We start from the raw sequence: 23517 nt of genomic DNA, 5'->3' as shown, positions 1-23517 counted from the left end.
CACATTGGGGCCAATCATGATAGGGTTGCCAACTCCAGATGGGAAATTCCTGGAGACTTGAGGGATGGAGCCTGAAGAGGGTGAGGTTTGAGGAGGGGTGGGACCTCAGACAGGTACACTGCCATAGACTCCACCCTCCAAACCAGTCAGTCTCACATAGGGAACCATTGTTGCCAATCTCCAGGTGAGGGCTGGAGAGCACTCAGTATTACAACTGCTCTGCATGGAGCCGCGGTCGCCCGGGCCGAGATTGGGGGGGCAAGGCGGGCGACAGAAGGCCGATGCCTCCGTCGCCCGGCCCTCTACAGAATCCACCCCCCAAACCTCCAGGTATTTCCCTCCTTAGAGCTGGCAACCCTACATTCCCCTCAGTGCCTGTTGGTAGGCAACTAAGCTTGGTCCTGTCACCTACTTTGGCCTTTGGGAGAAAACACATTGGGGCCAGTCCTGATAGGGTTGCCAACTCCAGATGGGAAATTCCTGGAGGTTTGAGGGATGGAGCCTGAAGAGGGTGAGGTTTGAGGAGGGGTGGGACCTCAGACAGGTACACTGCCATAGACTCCACCCTCCAAACCAGCCATTTTGTCCTGGGTAACAATCGTTGCCAATCTCCAGGTGAGGGCTACAGATTACTCACAATTACAACTGCTCTTCAGGTAGCAGAGATCAGTTCCTCTGGAGAAAACAGTGGACTCTGTCATTATACCCTGCTGAGGTCACCACAGCAAATTGACACTGTTTGCCCAAAGCCAGAGCACTGCCCCAGAGCCTCTTTCTAGATCCCGTTGTATTGCTTTCACAACGGGCTTTACTGCTAGTAATAAATAAATACATAAAAATAAACCAAGCTGTTATATCCCTTGCAATACATCTACCTTCTCTTTTCTTCAATATACTCCATAATTTTAGTAGTTTTTTTGTTTAAAACACATCTCTTAAGCATTGTACTCAATGATTATAAACTTGTTTACTTGTTATATATAATCTATAGCATTGTATGCAACGTTTAGCAATCTTTAAAGCAATTTGTGAAGAAGCTTTCACATATTGGGCGTTTCAAATAGAATCCACCCAATATAACCAGAATGTCCAGTGGTTTATCGAAGAGGGTACTGAGGATACTGGGCTGCTGAAAGTGAGAAGGCTAGGGGTACAACATTCTGGGGGCCTGGGCACCCAGGGCAGTGAGGTGAGGCAAGCAGGTGCCACTAAATGAAAGCAGCAGTGTATCTGTTCTAATTGTATTAGAATAGAGGGAGGCAGAGATACTCTCTGTCTGAGGTCTTGTGGTGAGCCTCCACAGCAGTGAGTCCAAGTAGATAAAATGTCTACCTGAGACTGAATATCCCGCCTCATTACCATAAATAGTAGCAATTAGTGGAGAGATGGAGTAGAAAACAGGATTTTGGCCATGGATGGGAGGGGTGAATCATTTCATCCCTTCCTGTTTTCTATTTCCGTAACAGGGAAAATGAGTTTCCATTACTGAGGAATACAGCAGCTCTGGTGGATGAGAATGGTTTTCATCAAGGCAAGGTTCAGGGGGAAGCAGTAAGCATCCCTCTCCAAGTGCCTTCATCCTGATTCAATTCAGGAACTGCTAATAATAGAAATAATAGAAATTTGAAGATATGAGAGATTTGGCCATAGATCTCTAATGTATGGTCTAGCTTGGACCTTTGCAAAAGCCTGCGTTTATTCTTTGCCCAATGGTTGGGTGAACTTTAGCAGGTTTTTTGCACCAGACTTAGTTTTCCCATGGAAAAATATTCGTTAAAATGTTTTGGGAAAAATACTTGCATATTACACAGGGTGGTGTGTACCAATGTTGAATAATAACCAGGGCTGTACATATTCTGTAAATATTGCAGTTACATCATGCAACTGTGAATTTGGTATTGGATATACAACTTGACTTCATATGCAGTAAGCTTCTAGCCATTAAGGTTGCAAAGGCAGGCTTGAGAATGCATATCGAATGCCAGCTGAAGTCACCAAACCCAAGGGAAGAGGGTAGAACAAGATATCCAGCACCTTTCCATTGGTCTTTGCCCTTCCTGAGAGTAGCAGAATGAATTAAAGTTAGCAAGGACATGCAGTTTTCTGTTGTTCATTAATAGCATCTAGATTTCACAAATCAGAGTGCAAAATTTTGTGGTTTTTTTTTTTTTTTTAAGTACATGGTACCTACAGACATGGAAATATGTGGATTTTTGTGTTACAGATTGGAACCAGACTGAATATGGTATGATAGATCCCAAGACAAAAGATGAAGCTGATATGATTCTACCCATTGTCCTCCAGTATCTTTGTCCAGTGTATATCTCCTTCTTTGGCCTTGGGGCAGTGTCAGCTGCTGTAATGTCATCAGCCGATTCTTCCATCTTATCAGCAAGTTCCATGTTTGCACGGAATATTTATCAACTTTCATTTCGGCAAAGTGTAAGGTTAAATTACAACCAATTTTTCATTATGTCATAGGATAGTAATTTGTAGTTAGGGGCTGATGACATATTTACCAGGTATAGAAGGAAAAGTGTGCTCGATCAATTTTAAGTCTTGAAAGGCAAGACAAATGGAAGACGTTAGTGGTAGCCCCAAAGTCTAGGATGTGCACACAGTATTATTGCATGTGTGTATGCATAGTATGAGGAACTCATGAGGAACAAGGGCAGTAAGAGGAAACCTGAAGCTAACATTGAATTGATACACAGAGAAACTCAAAAATGCTTAATCAGTATTGTGTATTAATCTGAACACTGCTCCTATAGATCAGTTAAGATAGCAGAAACTTGCTCCACTGAATATGAGCTTATTTTTTTATTATTATTTTATTGGGCTTCTAGCACTCCCTCCCCCACAAACAGGCTCAGGGCAGGTTACTTCATTATACAAACAGCACAGTAAACCCAGTTAAGACATAATAAACAATTTTAAAGACACTGTTTCAATTTATACTACTAGACCACTGTCAATGGCACCAAAAACTCATCTGCTCCCGGAACTCCCTACATGAGTGCAGATAAATGTAACTAAAGTTGAGGGGGGCTGCAAGATAGAAGAAGTGCAGATAGAACAGAGCAGAGCAGGTGGAGGCTAATACAGTTTGGGTTCCCACTGCCTCAACCATGAGACTGGCAGAACATCTCCATTTTATAAGTCCTGCAGAACTACATCAAGCCCCACAGAGCCCGGATCTCACTTGGGAGACTGTTCCACCAGGCTGGTGCCAGAGCTGAGAAAGCTCTGGCTCTGGTCAAGGCTAAGTGGACATCCTTCAGGTTGGGGATCACCAGTAGATGCTGAACCATACAGGTAACGCTCTCCAGGGGATGTACTGGGAGAGATGGTCCTGAAGGGTGGTGACTGGATAATGCCTTGGGACTGGATAACTGGTGCATAGGAACAAGCCATAACAACGAATAGGCAATGTCACATTGAAAAATGTGGCAAGTCTTTTAGCCCAACTTCTAACAGATGTTGACCAATGTTCCCTCTAAGCTGCGGAGTCTTGTGAGCAAAAATTCTACTTTGTGAGCTCCTGGCATTAAAGTTGTGAGCAAGTGATTTGGCTACTGCATAAATTAGTTTGCCCTGGAGCCATCCTTCCTGAGCTAAGACAAATATTTGTGAGCTGGAGGCTAAAAAACTGTGAGCTGGCTCACACTAACTCAGCTTAGAGGGAACACTGATGCTGACTTCTAGCCCCACCTATGCCAAGCGCTCTCTCTCTCTCTCTCTCTCTCTCTCGCTCTCTCGCTCTCTCCCCCCACCCCATAGACATGAGCTTGCCAAAAGCTGAACTTACTCAATGGTGGTAGGGGATAGTTTCAGAGGGCAGCCATGTTGGTCTGCAGTAGCAGGTTTAGCTTCAGTAGCACCTTAGAGACCAACAAGATTGGGGGCTTAAGCTTTTGAGAGTTCAATCTTCCTTTGCTGGTAGTAGGGGAGAGGCTGTGGCTTAGTGGTAGAGCAGCTGTTTTGCATGTAGAAGATCCCGGGTTCAATCACCAGCAACCCCCTTTAAGGGTATTAAGTAGTTGGTGATGTGAAAGACCTAAGACCCTAGGAGGCCAACAGCCTGGTAAATGACACTGTGTGCAAAGGAGAAGAGAAACTGATGCAGTTAAGAAGCCAAGCTGGACCAAAGACCTGGTGTGGAAAAGTCCCTTGATAGACCAGTTTCATGCCGGTGGATGCACAGACTGATTCAGCTGAACATCAACTAAAGCTAGGCTCCCCCCCCCCTCAAGTGATATGTGCAGACCTGGACATATTTATCCACCATTAGACATTCTTATCCCTCCATAATATGTTTTAAAATAGTCCATATCATATAGGATAGTTTAAAAACTGCAGTCTGTGTTCAAAAATACTTTATTGTACAGCCTACGTGGGAATGTACTATTACAAAAAGTGATTGAGCTATAGAATCACTGAATGCTGTCCAAACCTACCTAACTTCCTACTGTTTCAGTGAAGAAGAATTTTAGCCAGTCTTCTTCTTGACATGCCAGTTTTGTCTATGCAAGGGAAAATTAACAGGGATGCATTTCAAACATTAAGTTCCCCCACCTATCTCCAGTGAAGTAGGAGAGACCATGGCTCAGTGGTAGAACATCTTCTTGGCTTGCAGAAAGTCCCAAGTTTAATATCTGCCCTCTCCAGTTGAAAGGATCAGCCTTTTTCCGCCAGTCTGCTGTATATAACACTGAACTTGATGAACCGGTGATTCAATAGGACAGCTACATGGGTTCATGTGAAAGGATACAGTACTTGGAGAGGGATACTTGTAGTCTTTCCGAACAACCATCTTGGCTGAATTATCAGGGTCTACTAGTATTATGCATGAGTTCCAGTAAAAGAATGAGTCCTGCATCTCTGTGTCTTCGTATGGTTGGCTTTGGAGAGGGGGTTTACCAATGATCAGGATTTTACCAGATTAATTTGATCGTGTATATCCTAGATTATTGCTTTATTATAAATCCATTTTTACTCTAGCTGAATTTGTATAGTCCTGTGATTGTGGTTAAAGAAAGTTAGTAGAAGACATGCAAACCAAAGCAACACTCTGTCTTACAGGCATCAGACAAGGAAATAGTTTGGGTCATGCGGATCACCATTTTCTTGTTTGGAGCGTCAGCGACAGCAATGGCCTTGCTTGCCAAGTCAGTTTATGGACTCTGGTATCTGAGCTCTGACCTAGTTTACATCATCATCTTCCCCCAGCTCTTGTGTGTTCTTTTCATCAAAGGAACCAACACCTACGGTGCTATTGCAGGATACTTCTTTGGTTTTATACTTCGAATTACAGGAGGCGAACCATATCTGTACTTGCAGCCCTTGGTTTTCTATCCCGGCTGGTACAAAGATGACGATGACATTTACGTTCAGAGATTTCCCTTTAAGACTCTGGCTATGCTCACCTCATTCTTCACTAACATTGGAGTATCCTACCTAGCGAAATACTTGTTTGAAAGTGGCACTTTGCCACCAAAAGTTGACTTCCTGGATGCTGTTGTTGCAAAACATAGTAAGGAAAACATGGACAAGACGACACTTGTGAAAAATGACAATATAATTCTCAACGAGCTGGCCCCTGTGAACCCTCGGCACAGTTTGACTCTGAGCACCACGTTCACAAACCGAGAGGCCTTCAGTGATGTTGATTCAAGCCCAGACGTATCCAATGCAGAAGATAATTGACAGTGACCCAACTGAAGGGAAGCATTTCTTTCACATCCCCTACAGGGCAACAGGGTATGCCACAAAGAAATGTTGGGGCCATTTAGTTGCGGAAAAGAAGGGGATCAAAGCATCCCTGCACAATTCTCTAAGTTAATTTCTAGAAGCAGGAATTAACTGTTATGTTTTATTATAAGGTGTGTCAGATGGGACTGGAAAATTTCTTGTTCCGCCAGCTTTTGAACGAGACAGAGCATAAAAGTTTTATTTGAGAAAGGAATGTTTGAAACGAGGAATGTAAAGTCATATTGGGGGAGTGGAAGCTTGTATTCAAATTCCTATGAAATTCAGCTACAGCTGTTCAGTAATAATGGTCAGCATTCCATGGGGAATGAAATAAAAAGCAATTTATCCCTACTAGCCTCGTGTGATATCTGCTGCTAGGCTGTTTTATCATTTCCGGCTACGAGGAGTAATGAATGTTTGAATGCACATAAGATATTCCTTATAGACACAATACTAGCATATTGGGGAAGGACAGCTTTGAACCTTTTGTCTGAAATGGTCACTTTGTATGTATAGGAATATTTTATGATGGGAACCATTCACATTTCTAAGGTACCCACGTGTAGTCTGAAATGGTACAGCCCAACAGCAGATGCATCATGCTGGGCTTCTGCTCATCTTTTTTCCCCAAGGTGATTATTGCTCATTACTTAACTGCTTGATTACAACCTACAGTACATTATCCAATGTCCACATCATGAATTCATTGTGTGCCTCTCATGTAACCCTGCATAGGTGGGGGCAGTATAATTCTTGGTAAATTGTTCTCATTTATGTATTCAAGTGACTCAAATCACGTGTTGTGTGTCAGCCCCAGGCTAAAACACCTTTGGTTAAATGTGGTCTTACTGTCCTTGGGAAAGAAAGAGCTCATGAACCTACTGTGTACATTTAAGACCTCTTGAAGCAAACAGCATGCAGACTTGCAAAGTAGTTTGATCATCTATACTCAAGTTCCTAAATCCTCTTAAATGCATGGATAGTTCTGAGTGCTGGCAGAAAGAAGACCCTTACCTGCTTCAGAATCTCCCCCCCCCCAAATAAAACCCAGCAGAGGATTTCCATCCATGCCTTCCAGGAGATCTATGAACTGAGCTAAAGTCTTACTTTCTTATTCTCTGGTGCACTCTATATATAATGTGTGTGTGTGTGTTTTCTCTACCTCTAAGTTGTAACCACCAGTAGAGGACAAATTAAAGGTATAAACAGCTTTTACAGCAATAATTGAAGGATTGGATGTAGGGAATTTTCTTCTGAGGCTGCACTTCCTTTGTTTTAAGGATCTGTTGAAGACTAAGCATTGATGTATAACCAAGTTCAGCAATCCACACTGTTGAGAATGGAATCTGCAGTTTCAGCATTTGTATTTTAGATACGCAAGGTGCTTCATTTAGTCCACGAGGCTGTACAGTCCATTACTCATGCTATTTTGCCCAGGATAGTGTTTACACTATTGAGCACTGCTGCTCTCCCCATGTGTCCTAATAGCCAATCGATGCATTATGAAAAAATATGTGATGGTGCCCTTTCAGGACTGGCCCACATCAGAATACAAATTTGTTCACATTTCAAGGATACCTCCTAGAAACAAGCACCTCAGAGTTCTGGCCCAGTCTTGTCCATGCTGTGCTAGTTTTCTGTGTGTTTTCCAGCCAGCAGTGGCCCACCTGCATTCCGAAATGGTACAATCCAAAGTGGGTAGCACCAAATGCCCTTTCTAAATTATGCAAATCATTTCAAGGGAATGCACACTTTTAAATCCCAATGATTTCAAGAAGACACTTCTGTACACGCTTGAGTCTACCACTGAAATCAATGGAACACATAATGTTGGCTTTGCAGCATTGTATCTTAAGTTCTCTGTAACAAATTTAGAAGACAAACCAAATAAACAGTAACCTGGAGACATAACCCACTAACTTTGGTAAAGTTATGGATTATAGCAGAAGATTCAATATGTAAGTAAAAACTTTGCTGCTAAAGGAAGAAGCCGTTTGTGTGCTGGCTGGTTTTTTTTGTTTGCATCCATTCTACCAATGCAACTTTTACAAATTTAACTACATTGTGTGTGTGTGTGTGTGTATTTGTGTGCGTCTGTGTGTAGCTCCATTGGCAGGATTTTAATCTGATATGTGCATAAAATTTGATGTCCCCCTCCCATTCTCTCTATGTTGCCATTTACAATAAAAGCTGTTAAAGCTCACTTCTATTTGTGAACCACAACACTAAAGGCAATTTATTCTACCTCTCTCTCATATGCCCTCTCTTTCTTGTGAATATTTTCAGTGTGGTAGAGTATGTTGTGTATATAAGCAAAATTTTAATCTTACCAAATTAAATTTAACATCTAAGCCATAGGGAAGCTTGCCAAGTTTCCTTTCAGTCTTAGAATACAGAATGAAATAATGGCTGCCCAAGGAATTCCATTGCTTTGTATCCACTCCCAACAAATATTCCTACTGTTGCTCAGCCATGGAAAAGTATGGGTGAAGAGACCATCATCTATAACCTACAGACATTCCACCAGCAGGAGTGCGTCTTTCCCTGCCTTTTCCTTACCCAGGCAACTTCACTGCCAGAGGATGTAGGAATGGCCACAGGCATAGGCAGCTTTAAAAGGGGATTATATTCATGGGCGGGCAGGTCTATCAGAGGCAGTAAACTTCTCAGTATCAGTGCTAGTAGTCAACATTAGGAGAAGGTCTCTGCCTCTATGCCGAGTTGTTGGCTCTCCAGAGGAATTGGTTGGCCACTGTGTGAGACAGGACACTGGACTACATGGACCACTGGTCTGATCCAACAGGGTCTTCTGAACTTCCTGACCCATGTAAATACACTGATGGGGATTGAGAGACACTTCCAGATGAAACCCTTTGCATGATGGGTGAGTTGGTCCCTTCTTCCCCTTCCATCAGCAGAATGTCTATAAAAGACAACCCAAAGTTGACTAATAAGTAGTTCCAGAATGGAATAATGAAGTGTATAATGAAGAATATTTTTTAAAAATTAGACATGAAAAGAATCACACCCAAACTATTCGTTTTTATAGTCATTCATATATGAATCATTATGGAAGTTCTGTTGGGAAGCAGTGTCATGCCATCCTCTGTGAAACTGGAAAATCTAAGATGACTCATTAGCAAGACAGGTTTCTAGGGTAAAACTGTGGTTAAGTTTACATGTTAAATTTCTCATGTGGTAATTCTCAGTAATCCTCATTCAGTTCACATGTTCACATTCCAGCTATCATGGCTCAGCCATTATGGATGGAATGTGAGAAACCTGTCATACATTATTTCAGACCAATGGGTCCAAAGTAGCATAGTCCAGATAGGAGTAAAAAGGTGTCAGTGTTTTGCAATACAAGTTTTACACAAGTGATCTTCAAAAGTGGTGGGTCCACAGTTCATTAGGCTCCCTAGTCCTGTCAATTATCATTATTGTGTGAGTGAATTTCAGCATTAGCCAGAGCACAGCAAATCTACAATCTGATGCCGAGACCCAAACTGAAGTGTCTGAGCCAGTTACAGTTTTTGTATGTGGATGCTTTTTTATGCCCTGTAGATGATACAGAAATTACAACTCATGCGGACAAAGGCTGAAAGATAATTCCTGCATTAAGTTTCATTTTTTTCTAGATACCAGAAGTTATCAAAAATTACACTGAAAAATGTGGTCTGCTGATATTTTAATATGTACATATAAAAAGTTGAATGTAGTATGTACACATATTTATGCATTTATTTATTCATTCACATAAAATATTCTCTCTGTGTGTGTGTGTGTGTCTAAAGAGGGAAATTATTACATCTGTCAGCAGGCTATGGTTATTACAACTATAAATCTGGTAGAATTGTTTCGGAACAGCAGCTGAATAGGATATGATGACCACAAGTCTATGCTGTAATCCACCATGCCCAGAGACTTTTGTCTAAATAAACCATAACATTATTTTGTCTCTCCTTGCCAATAGAGGTTAATATATATACATACATATATTATTATTATAAACAAAATCATAATAGATGAACTGAATGTAAACTTCAAATAAGTTAAATATAGCAACAATCAGATTTAGTCTTTTATTTTCATAGAGTACAGTCAAGATTTGAAATATATTTAAAATATTTTAATGGTCAGTTATCTGTCTACCCAACAAGCTAATTCAACTGAGTGAAGTGTGCAACTAGTCACTATATAAATGTAAGCCTGCTATTTAAACAGGGTAGAATTTGTGGCTATTTGTTAAGAGATGTATATTTTTGTCTGTGTCAGAAATATATTAAATATTGTTGAATCAATTAAGAATTGTGCTATTGGCTGTATATGATTTCTCTGCATTTGTAGTGTATTAAATTGTGCTGAGGAAATTCAGGAAAAAAATAGTCATATATTGTCCAGTTTGGGCTTTGTTTTTGTCCAGATATTAAAAATATAACTTTATTTTATTATTAAGTTGTGTGTATTGTGTCTGATATCTCTCTCTTTTTTTTGGCCCTCCGAAGGGGAATTTTTTATTTGCAGTTACTTTCAAAGGTGAAGAGTGCCCGCCAATCATCACTTCTGCTGACAAAACCAGCTTATCTGACTGAACCGAGAGTAATTCCAAAGCTATAACACACATAATCACAGCCCTTAAGAAAAAATTAGCATCTCCACCCTTTACTCCCCCCCCCCAGGTGTCTGATATCTCAAGGTACATAAAGACTGCCTAAGTTAGAAAATACAATTAAAAAAAAAATTATTCATTTGATTTATACCCTGCCCTCCCCATGAAGGCAAGCTTAGGGCAGCTTACAGACATATATATAAAAATACATTGAACAATATATATTAAAACAGATAAAACAGTTAAAACCACAACAAATAGAAAGTGCTAGCAATGCAAATAGTAAACAATGGCAGCTTTCTTCAGCATCCAGATGACAACAATCGCCGTATTTCAGGTTCCTTGCCAGGGTAGTTGATATTACTTTGATGCTGATGTTAAGGACCAGGGCCACAATGGTAACGGCGGCCCACTAATTGAAAGCCTAGTGGAAGAGCTCCATTTTACAGTCCCTGTAGAACGGTGCAAGGTCCCACAGGGCCTTGATGTCCTCCGGGAGCTCTTTCCACCAGTGCGGGGGTGTCACAGAAAAGGCCCTGGCCCTTGTCACAGCTAGCCTGGCTTCTTTAGGGCCTGGAAGGGCCAAGCGATGTTGGGACCAAGATCTTAGTGCTCTCTGGGGAACATGTGGGGAGTGGCGGTCCCTCAGGTAAGCAGGTCCCTGACCATATAGGGCTTTAAAGGTAAGAACCAGCACCTTGAACCAAATCTGGTATGCTATTGACAGCCAGTGCAGTGCTTTTAGAGCAGGCTGGATGTGTTCCCGCACAGGAAGACACAACAACAGCCTCACCGCTGCATTTTCACCAACTGCAGCTTCCGGATTTGGGACAAGGGCAGCCCCATGTAGAGACCATTGCAGTAATCCAATCTCAAGGTGACCATTGCGTGGATCACTGTTGCCAGGTCACTGCGTTCAAGGAAGGGAACCAACTGCTTAATCAGCCACAGGTGGTAAAAGGCAGACTTAGCAGTGGCTGCTATCTGGGCCTCCATCGTTAAGGAGGCATCCAGGAGCACTCCTAAACTCCTAACCTCTGGTGCTGGCACCAATGGCACCTCATCGAAGGTTGGGAGAGAGATCCCTAATCTTGGCCCACTCTGACTCAGGCACAGGACCTCCGTCTTCATTGGATTCAATTTCAATCAACTCAGTCTAAGCCAACCAGTCACGGCTTTCAACGCCAGGTCCAGATCTCCCGGACTAGAGTCTGACTGGCCATCCAACAACAGAGCTGAAGGAACAAAAACAAACAAACAAAAAAAACAGAGCTGAAGGAACGAGGAAAGCCACTGCAAGGCAAACCCCTGAATCCCCATGTCGGCAAGGTGGTGGATCAATAGCTGATGGTTGATCGTGTCGAACGCCGCTGACAGGTCTAACAACAACACTGCCATTCCGCCTCGATCCAGATGCCTCTGAAGGTCATCTGTGAGGGTGACCAGGACCATCTCTGTCCTGTGGCCTGGTTAGAAACTGGACTGGAAGGGATCTAAGACGGAGGTGTCATCCAAAAAGCCTGCCGCTGAATCACCACCGCCCTCTCAATCAATTTTCCCAAGTAGGGCAAATTGGATACCAGCCGGTAGTTAGCTAATTCAACCGGATCCAAGGATGGGTTTTTTAAAGAGAGGGTGGACCACTGCCTCCTTTAGTGCACTAGGGAACAGGCCCTCAGCGAGGGACTTATTGATGATCTCCCTTAGTGCACCTTGCAACCCATCACAGTCGGCTTTAACTAGCCATGATGGGCACGGATCGAGGCTGCAAGTGGTTGGGGGAACAGATGAGAGCAATTTGTCTACCTCCTCTAGGCTGAGTGGACTGAAATAATCCAGAACTTGACCAGAAGATGCACATGGAGTCTCAAGTTCTGTTACTGTCTCAACTGTGGTGGGGAGGTCGTGGCGAAGTGACAGGACTTTATCTGCAAAATAGCTCGCAAAGGCCTCACAGCCAGTCTCCAATTCCTTATTGTTTGATCTGCCCTGTGGCAGTGTAGTAAGAGACCGAATTGTTTTAAATAATTGGGCTGGGTGAGAGCTCGCAGATGCAATCGTGGCCATATAATATTCTCTTTTCGCAGCCTTGACTGCCATTTCATAGGATCTCATAAACGTCCTTTAGGATGCTCTTGTCACTCCGTCCCAAGCATGATGCCACTGTCTCTCTAGCTGCCTAAGCTCCCGCTTCATCAATCTCAGCTCCTGAGTATACCATGGAGCGAGTTTGGAGCGGGGGCGCAGAGGACATTGGGGAGCGATCACATTAATGGCTGCCAAGAGTCAGGTTTACCAGTCCTCGACAAGCTCATCCAATGAGCCGCCAGGGGGCATCGGATCCCGCAGGGCCATTGCCTGCTTGAAAAGCATTTAATAACATATCTGCTATTATAAATCCCTCAGTTATCTTTAAATATTCGATAACCCTAAACTAACCCCACTTAAAGCTTTAGTTTTGTTTTACCCAATAAATAGGTAGATGCCTCTTTCCATTACTAATTACTATAGAAATTATCTCCCTAATGAATACCAAATATGTCAGAAGCACATGTGTAGCTAGCAGTAAAAGGAGTTTTGTGTATGTACGTGAATTAAGATTCCCTATTAATTTGAGATGACAAGAAGAGAAAGAAGGGACGTTTTGACAATATGCTGCAGTTAGTTCTGACCTGCCCTGCTCTGGAAGCAGAAAGACTGGCAGCAGGTGACCACTGCTGTTGGTAACGAGATGTAACAAGCTATTCTGATAATCTGGTTTCCCCTCATGACTCCCAGTCATCCATGCAGCACCCAAACTTCTGCTAAACCTGTACATTGTTACAAAATGTAAGGGGGGGGTGAAAACTGGAATTAGGGCCAGATTAAGAGGAGATGCCCCCTCATGGATCACTGCCTTGTTGTGGCGAGGGGGCTTGCGTGGTTTGATGAAGCTGTGGGCTATGCCGTGGAGGGCCACCCAAGACAGACAGGCCACAGCAGAGAACTCAGACCAAGCGTGATCCCCTGGAGAAGGAAATGGCAACCCACTCCAGTATTTTTGCCAAGAAAACCCCATGGACAGTATCAAAAGGCTAAAAGATATGACGCCGGAAGATGAGCCCCTCAGGTCGGAAGGTGTCCAATATGCTACTGGGGAAGACCAGAGGGCAAGTAACAAGTAACGGAAAGAGTCTCTCAGCCCCACCCACCTCACAGGGTGTCTGTTGTGGGGAGGGGAAGGGAAAGGAGTTTGTAAGCCGCTCTGAGACTCCAAGTGAAGGGCGGGGTATAAATCCAATCTCTTCTTCTCTTCTTCTTCTTCTCTCCAGGCTCCATTCCTCACATCTCCAGGAATTTCCCACCTGGAGTTGGCAAGCCTATCTCCTTCCCAGCCAATCATCAACCTACCTTTATTTCCCCCTCACTCTTCAGCTTTTCCACCCCCCCCACACATGCAGCCTCTCCCGTGCTCTGAAGTCCTGACTGCTACGTCACATTGGCTGTCATACAGGGGCCACCTCAGCAGCATATAAGGATACAGAGCCCACCATTTTCTCCAGGGGAACTGATATCTGCCATCTGGAAAGCAGTTGTAATTCTGAGTGCTCTCCAGCCCTCACCTGGAGATTGGACACATTTTACCTCAGAACAGAAAACTGTTTAGAATATTAGAGGCAAAAGCCAATCAAGTCGCATATGCAAACGACCTCTGTGTTCCGAGGCAAAGGCCAGTGAGGCTGCATATGCAAATAATCTCTGTGTTCTGATTGGCTATGGGGGGGAGAGGAACAGCAAAATGTTTAGAATGTTGGAGGCAGGACTCAGGCAAAGCAGCCAGTGGATAGGGAGACCCTCTGAATGACAGATCAGAGAGCGAACTGATTTTGGAGTGTGTGGAATGTTCTAGAGAAGTGACACCACCATTCGGCTTTTATTTATAAGGGAGATAGGGCAAGGGTGAGGAAGTCAGAGGATACATGATGATGATGTGACACAGAGAGAAGCTAACATCATGCTGATGGATGCAGACTTGTAAGGAGCATGTGAAGCTGGAAGAAGGACCTTCACTCTCTTCTGAACTTCCACTCTCCTGCATTATCTGCTGCTGGAAGGACTGCTATTCAAGTTGGACTGCTATTCAAAACATCTGCTGGAGCCTTGGAGCTGTAAGCCGCTTAGGGTCAGTGTCTAGAGGTTAGTTAAATAGGTTTGTTGTTTTGTCTTTGTCCCATTGTACACTCTGTTGCTTACTTGTATGTTTTTATATTTTGTCTATTTTTGTAATAAATTCCTAAAATTGTGTTTTAAACTCTGGAGTGAGCTACTAGTCCAGAACCCAAGTTCAATTTGTCCCAGTGCTATATTCACACTACCAAAAAGGATTTTTATTAATTGGTTATAATTAAATTATTATTTATTTATTTTTTACAAAATCTCGGCCAGTTGACATTGCTGGGGCATAAGAACATAAGAGACGCTAATGTTGGATCAGGCCAAAGGCCCATCTTTTTCAAGGACACAAATGGTATACCACATCCACAGCAAGAAAGACTCATTTACAGCCCCAGTTCCTGTCTCCAACAGCATTTCTTTACTACATGTCCTACAATGTAAACATCATGTAAATCTGCAGTGCGACTGAGACTGAGAATAATGAACATGCCAGTTGTATTAAGATAGAGGATTGTCATAACACCAATATTTAGAAAACACTTGAGTGAATCTAGTACACCTGACAACTGAAGTCAAGCCTGCAATGTCAGAAGCCTGGCAAATGTTTCTTTTCCTGACAGTGCCATCCTAAACAAAGTTACACCCTTCTGAGTCCATTGGTTTAGATGGGCTTAGAAGGACATAACTCTGTTTAGGATTGCACTATAGGCTATGTAATGAAGATGAACAGGTGAATCTGATTACGTGATGAATTCCATAAACAGTATAGTTCTAAATAGCAGGTATGCAATTAACAGAGAGAAAGGTATGAAATGTGATCAGGTTTTGAAAAATTAAAGCTGGTTTAGAAATATATCATTCATGGAATAAAAGGAGGATGAAATATATTGCCAATGTTGAAACATCCAGGGCTTATACACGATTTGTTGCAATTTGGTCAAGGGCTCTCAATTTTATGTCAGAAAAGGACATTCTTCCTTCCAAAGAGGCATACATTTCCTGGTTACGATTTTAAATATAGCCATTCGTTACACATGTATTGGCAGTGTTCATCTAACTTTTTTCATGATCAATCACCATTTCTTTATATTTTGTTTTTTAATGCACCGTTTACGTGTAAAGCGGTTAGGCGGTTATAGTACGGTTAAGCTGATAGTATTGGTAATGGGTTATGTTTATCTTTAATGTGATATGTTTGTGTTACATTTGTTTTGTATTGTGCCTGTTTTCATTGCTGCCCCATTATGGTTTTTCTTAATAAAATAATAATATATATATATATATTGCCACATCAGAATGTCTAGCTTTCTTTTTATGTATGTACTTCTTGGAACAGATTTAATACGTATTAAGGCAACAGGCAGTAGGGCTGCCAGAGGAATGCTGGAAACCGGTGGGAGTGGCGACAATGTAATCAGTGTTCAATCAACACTGTGTCATCTGGGAGTGATGTCGCCATGTTATGGGTGATCCTCTATGGTTGTACCATAGAATTTTGGGTGAATCCTAGAGTGTTGCACCAGTGTGGTAATGACATCATGTCATTGGTGTGATCAGGGATCATTTGGTAGAAAAAGAGGTGCAGGAGCTCATTAGCATAACTCATTAGCATAACTTATTTGCACATGGCACACCCCCTGACACCACCGGAAGTGTGTCAGAAGGCAACACCCACCGCTCAGGCTCCACTGGACTGTTTTGGATTGCTAACTATGGGGGGTGGGGGAACATGCAGCTCTGTCCTCACAGAGGAGGGAGAGCTTGTACCTGAATAAAACTTGGTCTTAAAGGTGCCACTGGACTGTTTTGGACCAGGGAACTGGGGGGGGGGCTCTGCAGCTTCTTGCTCTGACTGAAGGCTGCTGGGAGCAAGGGGTGGGGCTTGTTGCATGTGCCCGCCCCCTGGGCTCTTTACTGCCGGAGCTCCGCTCCTCTGCACTCCTGCAGGAAATGACCCCCGGGTGTGATGCTGTCCCCACCACCATCACCATTTTGCTCTTGGGGCTCCATGGAGCAGCAGTGGGGGCCCAGGAGTCCTGATCAGGAGGTCTCCCACCTGGCACCCCTAATGGGGACAGTACATAGAAGGGAAGGCAGCCCATTCAACCTCCATTCCTCCCCTTCTGATCTCTTCTCTTTGCCCGGCAGAGAGAGGGAAGGGGGGAAGGCTGCAGGGTTCCACATAAGAAAGCTACAAAAAAGGGGAACTTAGGGGTGTAGGCAAAGGCGTGTGGCACAGGATGCACTGGAGGGCTTCCGTGCCTAAGAGATATTGGGTCTTTTCACACAGAAGTTTTTCTTACCATTTGGGAGCTGAACTGCAGTATGTTTCTTCCTCCGAGCCTCCTCACAACATCATTTTCCATTTGTTGTCTTCCCATGGTTTCTTCATCCTCTCACTACCCTTGCTCACAGAGGAGGAGGAGGAGGAAACCACGGAGAGACAACAAATGGAAAATGACACCATGAGGAATTTCAGAGGGGAAAACATCACAGTTTAGCACCCAAACCACCGGAAAACCTCGGTGTGAAAAGAGCCCTTGTTAAAAGAGGCTGATCCAAAAAGAAGGAATAAGAAATAAGAGAGAGGAGGATTTTTAGAACAGTGTGGGCAAGACCCTACCATGTCAAATCATTTTAATTCCTCATAGGCTAATAAAATTGGCAATGATGGGAGCCCCACAGTTGATGATGATGAAATTCGAACATTTTGTGTGTGGTTTGGGAGAAAAAGCTCTTTTTAAAAAACTTCATAAACACATAAATCCACCTTATACTGAATCAGACCATTGGTCCATCAAGGTCAGTATTGCCGACTCAGACTGGCAGTGGCTCTTCAGGTTCTCAGGCTGAGGTCTTTCACAGGGGATTGAAGTGGGTTCTTTCAGCATGCAAAAAAGATGATGCATCTGATGAAGAGAGCTGTGTTTCTCGAAAGCTTATGCTACAATAAAGAATCGTTAGTCTTAAAGGTGATACTGGACTTTTTACTATTTTGCAGCGACACACTAACACAGCTAACTCCTCTGGATCTATGCAAAAAAGAGGCTCTTCCACCAAGCCACAGCCCCTCCCCTTCATATGACTGAGGAAACAATGGCGTATTGTGGAAATGGTTTGTTCCTTTGTTTATACTGCATGCACACAGGTAGGCATGTTTAGCTTAACATGCAGCCCACACATACCCGCCACCCTTTGCCATCTGACTTTATAAGCGGGCCTTTGCCAGATTTGCCTACTGACAGAAAAGCTGCATACTCTCAGAACTAAAACCTGCTGTTATCTAAAACTGATTAAAACACATAACCACCCTTTACCGTGCTTTCCATTACTCTTTTCTTTTAACCAATATGCCCCCAAATCATCTGCGGGGACAGTAATATAAGCTGATTGATTTGAGGTGCCAGGGTTTTGATTAAAGAGAACAGGATCGCTCCAGGCTCTGACCACAGAGCACTTTCTTCTTAAACACTGACACCGACACAAATCCAGCAGAGCTTGTTGACAGGGAGGTTGATGGGACCCTTCCTGACTCCCACATGAAGCTATTCCATATGGCTGAAAACCTTGCACTAGAAGGGGGGCAGGAGCTCCCAGGTGACCATTCCAAATGCTGGAGGAGATGGGGCATCAGCAGCTGACAGAGGACACACTTGACTGTTAGAAGCTTGGAGGTACGGAGGGCCAAGCTGAGGTCTGACAGCCAAAGAATTTGCAAAATATGCTGCTATCATTGCTTTTCAGACAAGGAGGGAACAAAAAAACCCACATTATATTCTTAACTATATCTGGGTTGAACAGGATCCTCACAAGCCACATAATACCCATGGGCAACCTGCTTCAAAATCATGTCAGTCCATAGGATACATGCAAAAGGTTGCAGGCTAGTCACTGGCAATGCAGCCCTCGAAGAGAAAGGCACGGTGTGCACAAAGTTAAACTCCCTCTATCTTATTGCACTTTTCTTTTTCGGAACTCGCAAGCACTTTTTTTCTTGTACGCAGGCAGCAAGCTAGATACATGTGAAGCTCTCAGAATCCTTTGTGGGTAGGAACTCACTAGTGGCCTTACACAAGTCATGTTTCAGCTACAGTTTAGGGATAATAATCTGTTATCACTCCAGAGCATTCCTGTTTTTGAAACTCACCTACTTTGCAGGGTTATTGTAAGGATTACTGAAATAATGCCTGTGAAGTACTTGGAACAATCTAAAGTACCATAGGAATGCTTGATGATGATGATTATGATGATGATGATGATGATGATGATGATGATGATGATGATGATGATGATGATGATGATGATGATGATGATTTAGATTTATTGGACGACAGCCTCCTTTTTTTTCAATGAAGTCTGTACAACGCCTATACAGATCTTTGGCAATATGCAATTTTACCAGCTTTGTGGCATTTACTGAAGGAATTACAGAAGAAATTATTACCATGATTCCTTTCTTTTAACCTGTTTCTTTCTCAGATTTACCCTTTTTGGTGATGTAACCCACTTGAAGAATTAGACAGGTATATTTATTTTTTTAACTTTATTAGCAATGTGTCTTTCCCACTGAGAGTCAAGGGGCTTAAGTCATAACGTCTGTTACTCACCGAGAAAAAGAGTACAAGAACAAACTCTACGTGAGACTCATAGCACAGGGTCATGTGGGGCTGCAGAGAGGATTTCCAGGACGTGCTGTGGAGAGAAAAGGGTAGGGATAGGGCTGCCAACCTACAGGTGGGGCCTGGAGATCTCCCAGGGTTATAACTGATCTCTAGACTTCAGAGATCAGTTCCCCCAGAAAATGGCTGCTCCGGAGGATAGATTCTATGGCATTGTACCTCACTGAGTTCCATCCCCTCCCCAAATCTCACCATCCCCAGGCTTTGTCCCCAAATTTCCACGAATTTCCCAGCCCAGAGATGGCAACCTTAGGCAAGAAAGACAGAGGAGGACGTGGAAGTGGGGGTGGGGGTGGGGGATATGAGCTGAGAATGAACTTCTTATGCATTCGCAGTTGTTTTTTCAGCATCCAAGTGATAGGGAAAGGTTTTGAAATTTAGCTGCTACCTCTAGAAACCAAGAGACTCCAAGCGAGGGAAATGAAGTGTGAATCATGCCCATCAATTCTGATCTGGTTGCAATCAAAACTTCAAGTGCAAGGCCACCAAATGGAAGGCCGTGGGAAACGTTGCATGCCGAAGTTCTCTCTCCCAATTCATAAAACTCCCAGGTGTACAACAATGACTTATTTTTGGCTCGTGCCCATCCATCCATTATCTGCCACCGATTATATGGTTTTGCTTTAGATATAATTTTCAACAAACATTTCTTGGATTGATGGTTGTTTTTTAGGCAGCATTATCATTACCATCCCCATAAAATAAATGTACTTCGCCCTTCTATTTACGTGTAGTTTATAAATGTGCAAATTTGAAAAACTCAGATAAAATACAGTTACATTAAATCAACTAATTAGTGGGAGGGGAGAGAAATTATGTGTCTATAATGGAGTAGATCAGGGCTTTTCCTATTAGATCTAATGGCAGTATTCGACATGGTCGACTATGATCTGTTGACCCACTGCCTAGCTGATGTGGGAGTTTGGGGCACTGCCTTACAATGGTTCTCCTCCTTTCTCCATGATTGAGGACAGAGGGTGGTGCTTGGTGAGAGGGTCTCCCCGCGATACCTACTTGGTGTGGAGTACCACAACTGATTGGTTTAGCATAGAAAAAGGAGTACAACAAGGATGTATATTGTCACCCTGCTTATTTAATTTATATGCAGAGTACATCAGGCAAAATGGCAGCCTGAATGAATCACAAGCCGGAATTAAGAAATTAAAAGGCAGCTGCTCCTTGGGAGGAAAGCGATGGCAAACCTAGACAGCATAATAAAAAGTAGAGACATCACCCTGCCAACAAAAGTCCGTATGGTCAAAGCAATGGTATTCCCAGTAGTAATATATGGCTGCGAGAGTTTGACCATAAGGAAGGACAAGTGCCGAAGAATAGATGCTTTCAAATTATGGTGCTGGAGAAGACTCTTGAGAGATCAAATCAGTCAACCCTAAAAGAAATCAACCCTGACTGTTCCCTGGAAGGCCAGATACTGAAGCTGAAGCTCAGATACTTTGGCCACCAAATGAGAAGGGAGCACTCCCACCCTTAAGTTAAACCCATTATTGTGAGTCCTCTCCTCTGCTGCCAACAGGAACAGCTCCCTGCCCTCCTCTAAGTGACAGCCCTTCAGATACTTAAAGAGAGAAATCATGTCTCCCCTCAACCTCCTCTTCTCCAGACTGAACATTCCCAAGTCCCTCAGTCTTTCCTGATAGGGCTTGGTCTCCAGGCCCCTGATCATCCTCATTGCTCTCCTCTGCGCCTGCTTCATTCTGTCCACATCCTTTTTTAAGTTATGCCTCCAGAACTGCACACAATACTCCAGGTGCAGCCTGACCAATGCAGTGTAGAGCAGGACTATGACATCTTGTGATTTGGATGTTATGCCTCTGTTGATACACTCCAAGACTGCATTAGCCTTTTTTTGTTGTTACACCACACTGGTTGCTCATCTTTAACTTATGGTCCACCTGTACCACAAGATCTTGTTCACATATACTGCTACCAGAATACCCCATCCAGTATGCGTGGTCCTCATTTTTGTTATCCAGATGTAGAACTCGGCATGTATCCTTGTTCAATTGCATCTTGTTCACATCTGCCCACTTTTCCAGTGTGTTCAGATCTTGTTGATTCCTATCTCTATCTTCTGGTGTGTTTACTGATTCTCCCAATTTGGTGTCATCTGAAACTTAATATGTTTAGATCAATATTAAGTCAAACGATGTTATCTTTAGATTGTAATGATGAGAAACTGATATTGTTGATGATATGAAGTAATTTGGAGCAGGGGTGGAAGCATTGTGGGAAGCCATTGGAGGGAGGGGAGGAACTGGGAATGGGGTAGACAATTGATAGAATGAAATGTTTTATATGTTGTATTCCTGAGAAAATAAAAATTTGTTTACCAAAAAAGAACATCATGGGAAACCCTGTCAAAAGCTCTACTGCATTCAGACTTGGACAGCTAGATGCGGGCTTTGTGGTACCTCTTTCATACACAGGTTAACTCTAGAAATATATCCAGCCTGCTTCCAAGATTATATTTAATGGATGAGAAATTTCCTTTACCTGCCTTAAAAAAACCCATGCCATACAAGTCAGGAAGGGACCGAAAATATGAGTTTACCAATTCCCTCTCCTCAAAATGTATTCATTTGTTTATTATTTATATTTATAGCTCACCCATCCCACAAGTGGGCTCAGGGCAGGTAACATTATAAAATAATACAATAAATACAATTAAAATTAAACAATTTAAACAATAATAGACATCAAAACACAATCACAAGTCAGCTGGTTGTGGGAGATTCCCTGGCATATTATTAGGCTTGGTAGGTGGATGACTCACACAGCTAGCTCATTGTATGAAGACAAGGTGGCCAAGTTATTGCACAAAGATGTGCAACTTCAAAAATAACATCAGAACAGGTCCAGGGTCAAATTCATTCATGTTGTTTATCCTTTGGGGATGGATTCTCATTTTATGGCCAGACTCCATGATACGTGGGAGAGCTGTGACTGGCTCTGCTAGTGTTTTCTTTAACATTTAAAAACGATCACAGAGGAAAGGAACATCTGACTAGGGTCATGGTACTCCCTGCCCTCCGTTTCCCTGATAGCTGCAGTAGGGCAGAGGCAGAAAGAGAGCAATGAAATCCCTTCTATGCAGCCTTAATGTCAGTCACCCAATATTCCACACCCACTTTTGAATGTTAAAGAAAAACAGCCATACGTTGCTTGTGTAATGTGGAGTTTAGCCCTATTTGTTGGACTTGTAAATATTTTGGGCAGGGAAAATAATATTGAATGGAAACTAAGTTTATAGTTTTCTGCTGCTGATTTTTTTTGGGGGGTGTACACTGCAGAATGATGGATTGTAAAGAAGTCCAGTTATTGCTGAGGAATAGGTAGACTTTCATGATGTTGTAATTTCATTTCACCCCATGTAGTTCTGATCCAGAAACACACTGGCAGCTTGCATATGTATTCCTGCACACAAGGATCATCCTGCCAGACAGATGCTTGATGTTGCCAGCTTTGGCAGTACTGTTTAGGCGTTGGTTGGGCGTGCACTCTGAATCTGTCCCCCCACCTAACCAGGTGACTGGTGTGGACACTGCCAAGCATCTGCTGGCATAGGCTTAATCTTCGTGAGGGTGGCGGGCTCAGCCTCCCCCATGGGCAACTGGTTCCAGCCACCCTTGCTCCTAACACAGCAATGCCTCTGGCCCAGCCCCAGCCCCTCCCGGGAAATTGGAAAGTCTACGCCCCTGACAGGACCTCCATAAGCTTCAACTGGCCCATCCAGCCACAGCATCCAAAGCCTCAGCCAGAATGTCAGGGGCAGACGGTGGATGGACATCCATTAACAGATAGAGCTGGGTGTCATCTGCATATTGATGGCAACCCAGCCCATAACTCCTGGCTAACTGGGCGAGGGCGCGCATATAGATGTTAAATAACATTAGCAAAAGGATCACCCTTTGTGGTATAGATTAAAAGTTAACATTACAAAAGTTGTCTGAAAGATGGAGTCTCACCTTAACCTGTAACCCCCAGCCATCCACTGAGGCTCTGTACTCACCTACTGTCAGAAGGATGGTGGATGACAGTTTAAGCACAGGGCTTTAAGGTGAAATACCCTCCTGACAGACACCTGGCTAGCATCTTGGTTTTAGGCTACAAAGGTTTTATTTCACTAAACTTTTGAGATTGATTAATACTGACAGAGGGATTTTGAGTTCTAAATTCAGAGGTTTTTCGTACTTCATATTTTTTGTTTGTTCTCTTAATTTTGGTCTGCTTAATGCTTTGTTTTTTTAATGCAGGACATTATTAATTACATGGTTTTAGATTTGTTGTATACTACCTTGTAGA

At 43.0% G+C, this 23517-nt stretch overlaps 1 protein-coding gene across 1 annotated transcript in view; it reads left to right on the top strand.

The window, feature by feature from the left end:
- SLC5A7 (solute carrier family 5 (sodium/choline cotransporter), member 7) overlaps window positions 1–5706 on the top strand; it is a 22816-nt gene extending 17110 nt beyond the window's left edge. The window contains exons 7-8 of the mRNA XM_015421448.1: window positions 2225–2442; window positions 5083–5706. Coding sequence (XP_015276934.1) covers window positions 2225–2442; window positions 5083–5706 — 842 coding nt within the window. The remainder of the gene's footprint in view (window positions 1–2224; window positions 2443–5082) is intronic.
- The last annotated feature ends 17811 nt before the right edge of the window (window positions 5707–23517 follow it).

This window comes from Gekko japonicus, unplaced genomic scaffold, assembly GCF_001447785.1.
Source record: "Gekko japonicus isolate JY-2015 unplaced genomic scaffold, Gekko_japonicus_V1.1 scaffold860, whole genome shotgun sequence".
Taxonomy (NCBI): Eukaryota; Metazoa; Chordata; class Lepidosauria; order Squamata; family Gekkonidae; genus Gekko; species Gekko japonicus.
Note: the sequence above shows the minus strand (reverse complement) of the source record. Positions and strands in the feature narration are given on the sequence as shown.